Source organism: Quercus lobata, chromosome 3, assembly GCF_001633185.2.
Source record: "Quercus lobata isolate SW786 chromosome 3, ValleyOak3.0 Primary Assembly, whole genome shotgun sequence".
NCBI classification, from domain to species: Eukaryota; Viridiplantae; Streptophyta; class Magnoliopsida; order Fagales; family Fagaceae; genus Quercus; species Quercus lobata.
The window spans coordinates 62,992,490-63,001,090 of record NC_044906.1 but is presented as its reverse complement, the minus strand read 5'-3'; the positions used below and the strand labels follow the sequence as shown (position 1 = coordinate 63,001,090).

General features: G+C 37.1%; 1 protein-coding gene across 1 annotated transcript; it reads left to right on the top strand.

The window, feature by feature from the left end:
- Positions 1 to 2,953: 2,953 nt before the first annotated feature.
- LOC115981236 (ras-related protein SEC4-like) lies at positions 2,954 to 8,332 on the top strand. Its single transcript, XM_031103399.1, has 8 exons — positions 2,954 to 2,967; positions 3,086 to 3,149; positions 3,269 to 3,322; positions 4,869 to 4,934; positions 5,831 to 5,944; positions 6,697 to 6,861; positions 8,097 to 8,184; positions 8,277 to 8,332. Exons 1-8 carry the CDS (start codon positions 2,954 to 2,956, stop codon positions 8,330 to 8,332), a joined length of 621 nt encoding a protein of 206 aa, XP_030959259.1.
- Positions 8,333 to 8,601: the final 269 nt, after the last annotated feature.

Sequence of the window (8,601 nt, the reverse complement as noted above, 5' to 3'; positions counted from 1 at the left end):
AACTTGATGTAAATAATGTCTTTCTTCATGGTGACTTGCATGAAGAAGTCTACATGGCTCTTCCACCTGGTTTTCACAGCAAGGGGGAGCATGGAGAACAGCTTGTATGCAGATTAAATAAGTCACTTTATGGACTTAAACAGGCCTCTAGACAATGGTTTTCTAAGTTCTCAAACACATTGATTCAACTTGGGTTTACTCAATCTAAGGCTGACTACTCACTCTTCACTAGGCAACAAGGAGATTCATTCATTGCTCTGTTAGTATATGTTGATGACATTCTCATAGCAAGCAATGATAAGGGGCAAGTTGATCAATTTAAGGTGATGTTGAATCAGAAATTCCAGCTGAAGGATTTGGGTGCATTGAGATATTTTCTTGGTTTGGAAGTAGCTAGGACAAAAAAAGGCATTTCCCTATGTCAAAGGAAGTATGCTCTTGAGATTCTGGAGGATGCAGGGCTTCTTGGGTGCAAACCTGTAAAAGTTCCTATGGATCAAAGTTTGAAGCTCAGCAAACATGATGGTTTATTACTTGATGATCTAGGGCAATATAGAAGATTGGTGGGAAGGTTGCTGTACCTAAGCATCACTAGACCTGACCTCACCTTTGCAGTCCACAAATTAAGCCAATTTATGGCTAAACCAAGAAAACCACACCTTGAGGTAGCACTTAAGGTTTTGCAGTACTTGAAGAATGAACCGGGTAAAGGCATTTTCTTCTCAGCAAATTCAGAATTGCATGTAAAAGGTTTTACAGATTCTGACTGGGCTTCATGTCCAGATACCAGAAGATCTGTTACTGGATATTGTATATTCATTGGAGACTCATTAGTTTCTTGGAAATCAAAGAAACAATCTACTGTTTCCAGATCATCAGCAGAGGCAGAATATCGGGCTATGGCTGTTTCAACTTGTGAGATAGTTTGGATTCTTTATTTGCTAAAGGATCTTCATGTTAATCACAGCAGAGAAGCTTTGTTGTTCTGTGACAGCCAGGCAGCACTCCACATAGGTTCCAATCCTGTTTTCCATGAACGAACGAAACACATAGAAATTGACTGCCATGTTGTAAGGAATAAAGTGTTGGAGAAAGTTATCAAACTTATCCATGTTAGAACTCAATCCCAATTAGCAGATTTGCTCACTAAGGCTTTGAGCCATAAACAGTTTTCAGATCTTTTATCCAAGATGGGACTCATCAACATTTATCAACCTACAGTCCATCTTGAGGGGGAGTATCAAGATCAAGAACAGAGCAAGCAATTGGAGCAGAAGAAACACGGATCAACATGTATAGCAGAAGTTCAAGAAGTCATATCTGAAGCTCTTGTCGTTTAGTAGCTGTATTAGTTTTCATTAGAATATACGACTAGTAGTTTAGTTTTTACTTTCTTCCATTTGTAATCACACGTGAGTAGGTTAGTTACTTACACGTGAGAGAAGTTGTTAGGATCTGTTAGCTCAGTGCTCTGTTTCTCGTTCTTAGCTGGACTTGGTGATGTATATAAAGTCACAAAGTAAATTAATCAAGGTAATTTTAGTTTTTCCCAATTCATTCTTTTCTCATATTTTCTCTTTCTCTGCGTTTTTTTCATTTGTTGTTTCTGCAGTTTTCTTTTCTCCTTTGAACCCTAGAGTGTCTTCTGGTCTCTTTGAAGATGATTGACACCTTGCATTCTGTCCACCACTAAATACATGCTGTCAACCACTCATTTTTAAATTTCATTGGGTTTAATCAATTTTTTAATGGTTTTTTTTGGACAATTGGTTATGGAAATCTAAGATCTAAATTGCATCCACGTAATCTTTAAAGGTCTAGTTGTTTGCATACTTGTGACATTGATTCTGGAATACGTGGTTGCTGATTTAGCTAATAAAGTAATGAAGGATGACTTCTTCATTGCCTCTCACTGTCAAATGAAGCTACCCCGGTTCAGATTAACTTCCTTTTTAAAATAAGGCGTGCCGGCTTTCTTAAAGTTTAGATGCAAAAGCAGGATTCTAAGCATAAAGAAATGCTCACCAGAAAAGGTCTAGGGACCAATCACCTCTAGAGTCTAGATATCTGTTTTCACACATGCACGTGTCTATGGAGTGATGAATCTGAATATATGATTGCTTATTCAGAAGGGGGTGAAAAACATATGCAAACTTACATATCAATGAAGCCATGGAGCAAATGAATTACAAGGCTATTAATTGATTTCACTGCTTGAAATCACTTGACTTGATCACACTAAAACTTGATGAGAAAGCAATAAACATATACTACTTGCATAGCTTTGAGATCTCTTGGCAAAACAGTATTGGGTCAACCCAATTGAGGCTTGAGGCAGTAGCTAAACATGTGCTGGTGAGGTCTCATCAGAGGGCTTGGTTACAGAGTCTACTGTTCCTCCTCTTTTGCTTACACTGTTCTCAGAAAACTTCAAGCTTGCTAGATGAAAACCTTTTTACTTCTCATTTGATTTCCATTCAGACAAGTAATACTCTTCTTCTGTCGCATTCGCCTTTTTTGATGGGCCACAAAACATCCCACCCCATTGTGGGAAGTATATTAAGAATAATGGGAGGGTGCAGCATATGATCATGACACCCATTAGAGTTATGCCTGTTTGTTTTGAATATTTGGATTTGGATCCTCTGAAGAAAATCAGTTGAGTCACAACTGCGCCCACATTTCCGCCACCTCCTGTCCTACCGGAAACAACCCCCAATGACCTGAAAAATGGAATGTAAATAAGGAACAACTGAATTGTTGAGGCTTAATAAAGAAAAGTAGACTCTTTGATGAACCAATATAAAAAAAGAATATTTGCATCTTTCCATCTCCAAAATTCTATACTTAAAATACCCAGTCTGTTGGCAGGGATTAAAGGTTTTCTGAGCTCGCTAATTCACAGCCCAAAAAAGAAGCCAGAAAGGACAAAGAGCAGCTGAAATCTGCAATCATGAACGGGGAAGAGTAAGTCGCTCGTATCCATTTTCCTTCTATGTAAATAAATACCATACAATTTCGATTTTCAACATTTCTTCATTATTTGATTTTCGTTTCCTTTTTTTTGTTTTTGTTGTAAATTTAGCTATTGTAAGGTGTTCTCGATTTCGGTGTACGGCGATCACACACCGTTACTGGATTCGGTTGCGGTAATTTTTTTTCACTTTCTTTGAATTTCGTTTTTTTTATATTTTTTTTAAAGTTAATCTTAGTGATTTATTACGGTTTTTTGGTTGCTCTAAACTTTATATTTTCCCTTGATCTTCAGGATAGTCCTCAAATTAGAGAATTTAGCCTCAGAGACTCTGCCGGGGTTGACACAGTAAGTGCTGATTGTGTTTAAATAAATGCTGATAATGCTGTAAAATCTAAACGAATTAGATTTATGATTTTCTAAAGGCTTATGATGGAATTTATGTATGCGGGTGTGTATGTATATGTTTGTTTACAGTTTTTGTATGCGCCAGTACTTGACCATTTGAGGTGAATGTTTCAGAAAATCAAAACCATGAGGCTGCATGACAAGATATTCAAGCTGCAATTTGTAAGTTCCTTTTTTTTTTTTTCTTTTTTTTTCTTTTTCCACGTGGTATCGTTGCAGGAACATATGATGGACTCCAATGTGAATTAGAACTAGATGGAATGAGAGATTCTTTGAACAAATTGATAGGCGGTTAAGCCAACCCTTCGAGTGATTTTTTTTTTTTTTTTTTTTTTTTTGTAACCCTGGCATCTTTTCTTTAACACTTGCGTCTTTTATTTCCTCAGCAATAGTTATAGCATCAACAAATGGATAATAATTTGATCATAGCGAGGCACTGCTTCAATCAGGTCCATTAATTGTTTGCTACCCAAGTCTGATTCTGCAGTAGCCACTTGATGATTACTTGTCAACAGAACCTTGTTGCATCTTATTTTCAACAAATATTGATAGCTGTTTTGGGCTGAAATAGGGGACAAAGAAAAACTAAGAAATATAAAAAACTATGCAATCACACCTAGGTCTTCTTAGGCATCACGCCTAGGGTTCTTTGGCATCAAAGAGAAGTTTGCATCACACAAACAAAGCTTAATATAAGATGTTGAATTTTATTAGTCAATCAATACATTGAAAATAACATGACTACAAAAGAACCTTTACATAGAGGACATTGTTAACCCTTTCCTAGTAGAAATTGAACTCTAAATAACCTATTCCTAGAATAAATAGGAATACTACTAACAATTAAATAAACAACTCATGGCCCTAGCAAGGATAGTCCATTCCAAATTTTCGGAAATCAGCAAATTACCCTTATTCTACTGGAAACTAATCCAACAGCTTTCCAACCTTAAAGGGTCAATACTAAGACTCAATAATAACTAAAATAACCTATCAAATGTGCTAAAGAAGGTAGACCACAATTCTTGAAACTTTGTATATTTAATCTTCTTTTTCCTTAAGCTCTTCCTTGTCATCATCAGCCCTAGCCTTCTCAACAATTCCACATCATCTTCTAACCCATTTTACACCCCTCGATACATTGGTTGCAACATAATCTTTTGCTACAAGAACAACTTGCCTCTTGCCCTTATCCCTCCTTGTCTGCCCAAACACCATGGCTTCTTCCTACTACAAAATAATTGCTAGCACAAATGTCGGTTGTGCTTCTAGATAGGACAATACCTCATGAAGTGGAGGTCACAGTTCTAATCCCTTGGGTCCAAATCTCACTTAACAAAAAGGAAAATACGAGCCATATAAATGCCATGCCTATATGGTTGCATGCATAGAATATTCCAATTTTGCAGTCAGAAGTCTACTTGTAGGCAAGCTTTAAAATTAAGGATTAAGATCTCTAACAATACTCTTCTACTTGTTCTTTCAGTTTGAGTTTTCTAAGCAGAAGCAGTTCAAGTTTTTACGGGGGAAATTTAACCCGCATGTGATAATTGTAAGAAACACTCACCTTTTTCATCCAACTTATAGATAAAATTTCCCATGCCCTTGTTTAGATTTATTTGACAGCATTGCCATAACTCTTGTTTGCTGCTAGTTGTACTTGTATCCATGTTCATCTATGCATCAAAACCTATCAAATTTGAGTGTTATTGTAGTAATATTATTGCACATAATTACCAAGCCAATGGATATACATTTAATCTTTATTGTGCTTGCATTTGCCATTTATGATAGCAAGTTAGCCTACATTGTGCTTTGTACGGTCATTTTCTTTTGCAAACTGCTCCCAAGCACTGATTTTTAATAAACCTTGATTTTGCAGCATTTTCAAACCTTAGCACAATTAAGGGCACTCGAGTATACTTAGGGGTCTCCACGGATTGGGTCGGGTTTGTGTCCAACTCGGACTCGACCCGCTCAGATCGGGTGGAACAAAAACACACCCGCAACCGACCGCCGACCACCACAGGTCGGATCGACCGGGCTCACGGGGGCGAGCGGTCGAGTGCGATGATGAGCGTCGACGGGCGAAGGAGAAGTTCTTTCTTCGCCGATCTGAGTTGACGGCACCGGATTCGAGTAGATCGGAGTCCATCTTCGCCGATCTTGGTAAAAATAGCCGGATTTAACCAAATATCTGAGTCTATTTTTGCTGATCTGAGCCTATCTTCGCTGATCTGAGTCAGATCTAACCATATATCACCGGATTTGAGAAAATCTGATGAAGGAGGAGAGCAGATCTTGGCCAAATTTAAGCGAATCTGAGCAAATACCACCGGATCTGAGCGAAGGAAGACCAAGGGTGGCCAGATCGGAGCTAAGGAACACCAGAAAGTCGCCAAATCTAGGAAATTTTGGCATTTTTTTAGCATTTGTTGGTCGGATCAGGTGGCTCGGGTTTCAGAGACTGAAACCCGCCACTCGACCCGCCGAAGTCGGGTTTCAGAGAATAGGAACCGTCACCGACCGCCGGAGGTGTCGGATTTGGCCGTGATGGGTCAGGTCGGGTCGGTTTGGTCGGGTCTCCGGGTTGCTTGGACAGCCCTAAGTATACTGATAAAAGTGTTTATTTAAACTCCGTTTGTTTTGTTGAAAAATATTTTCATTTAAAGATTTCATTACACACTTGAAAATGTATCGTACAATATTTTCCAGTAAAATGATCTTTTTTTTTTCTTTTTCTTTTGTGGAAAAATGAAAACCTTGTTAATAACTTCCAAAATTACGTATCTTGAATAAAAGATAAACCATCCACATTATACGTTTTCTGCTTAAATGTAATTATCTTCAAATTATCGTCCAAACCAAATCCACTTTTTCTTTGGAGGTTTAGCACGTTACTAATGCACATGGAAAATAATAGAAATCATTAGGGCCTAAGGGCTAATAGAATATTTTTATGGTTCTGTTGACAATACATATTCATAGATAGGTTTAACATGCCATCAACAAATAAAAACAACATATATGAACAAATCTACACATACACGGCAAGTTTGCGAGAGCGCTTTTGTAAAACGGTTTACCTTTGTTTCAGGCATAAAACAAAGAGCCTTAAGTTTTTTCTTTGACCGAGAATATTTTACATTAGATTAGCTATTTCATTGCAAAATAAATACTGTAAAATGTATAAATTATTTTCTTACCACAAAACAAATAGAACATTAGTCAACACAGTTTTCCATTCTAAATATTATTATTATCATCATCATCTTCTTACTTGCCTGAGAAATCTTACCTGTGTTGGACAACAGATTGTGTATGATGCTACTGTGATGGTGAGTTTCAATAAAGCAGAGATGTGGCTGGAAGAGAATGCCATTCCTGGCAATGGTAGAGCGCGCATGCTTCTAGTTGGTAATGACCATAATTTGGACGACAATGATGACAACAAGGTCGTAAACACAGACACGGGGAAGGTAAATTTCCACAACTCTTACGATAAATTAAGATGGTATGATTCAGAATATTTTTTGTAGATAGATATGCAACATTCGGACTCCAAATGTAAAGAATTTATTATGAAACATTTGATGGTGTAATTTGTTTGACTTCAAAATTTAATAAGAAACATTTGACGGCTAAGATGTGTTCCTTTTGATGGCTGTTTTTTAAATGGTGGGTGGTCTTGGTGCCTGTCTCTTTAAAGGTTGGTAGTAGTTCAATGGCTGGACCTCTTCTGATGGATGTCTCCTCTTCCACAGTAGAGAGTTGGCAGGTGGTGGGTGGTGGTGGTTTGAGTGCGTTGAGTTTTGAGAAATATGAAAAAAATTTCTACAATATTTTCCTGTTGGTAGTCAAACTCGGTAAAATGGAAATATTTCACATTTGCAAATATTTTAGTTCAAAACAGATAAGAGCATAAATATCCTCTCCATCAATACCACAATCTATTCATTCCCCCCAAAGCCTTCAAACCTCACAATTAGTTGGTTGAGAGTTCACAGATGTGTGCCTGCAATTGGAGAACTTTGGAAACTGGAAATTCTTCACTTTTTAGGTTCTAAAATTAAGGAGCTACCAAGAGAAATAGGAAATCCTAGTTATCTAGAGTAGTTAAGAGTTTACAAGATGCTTTGATCTACAGCAAATTCCACTAATACACCCATCCAGTTCATCTCACCTAGAAGAGCTGTACAACTATGGAGTACGCCGTTAGAATTATGGACGGCAATAAGGGACCAAACGCAAGCTTAATTGAACTCATGAATGTCCCATTTGGTGGCTTTAAAAATTCAAATTCCAGATATTAAGGTCTATCCAAGAGCCTTATTTTTAAAAAATGAAACAATAAAATTCCAAATACTTGTAGGTAATACCAGTACCTTAGTACATGATTTGCTTGTAGGCAGTCTGTTTGTGGACTGAATCAAGGATTGAGTGTTTCTAATTAATTGAGTTGGTTGATCGACCAATGGAGTGGACTTTAGGCGAAAGAAGCTTCTTTTATCAATGCTAACATCTTGTATTTTTATGTTTTTTAAGAGGATATATAAGTGTTTTACTAAATTACAAATTTAATTTTCAAGTACATAAATCTCCCCGGCATTTTGACCCATATGTAGCGAAGTAATTCAAGAAAATCCAGTGTTATTATTCTTGATGCCTATTACCACCTAAATTTATTCTCTCTCTGTGCCAAAATAAATGGCAGGAGCTTGCAAGAAGGTTTAAGATCTCCTTCATAGAGACAAGTGCTGAAAACCCAGCCACATTGGAGCAAGCTCTCAGAAACATGACTGGTAAGTATATACAGTGAATTACTAAATTTTTATATTTATATCATGGGAGTGATTAAGTTTGCAACATCATTAAGTTTTCATATGTATTGCAGAACTCATCGAGTCCTCCAAGATCTACAAAGCTGGGGCTATTCAGATGGAGGGGTAGTACGCCATTGTTATGTTTATTTCCTGTAATCTCATTCGAATCTATCAAAATTGGATCTATTATCGAAAGTAAGAAGTTTAACTCTATTGGTTAAACTCTGGATCTATCAATATGCTCTTTAATCATATCCAGCTTATTCATATATATGTTTACTATTTCTAGTACAATCTTCACATTCTAAGTGTTACATTCCTAATGGGTTTAAGCTTGATGTGTTTATCACAACCAATGCATAGAATATCTTGAAACACTCTGGCTTTGAGACCTTA

Excerpts from the sequence above, each read along its gene's own strand:
- LOC115981236 (XM_031103399.1), top strand. Across the intron at positions 6,862-8,096 it reads TAAACACAGACACGGGGAAG|GAGCTTGCAAGAAGGTTTAA; the intron begins GTAAATTTCCAC and ends AATAAATGGCAG. Across the intron at positions 8,185-8,276 it reads AGCTCTCAGAAACATGACTG|AACTCATCGAGTCCTCCAAG; the intron begins GTAAGTATATAC and ends TATGTATTGCAG.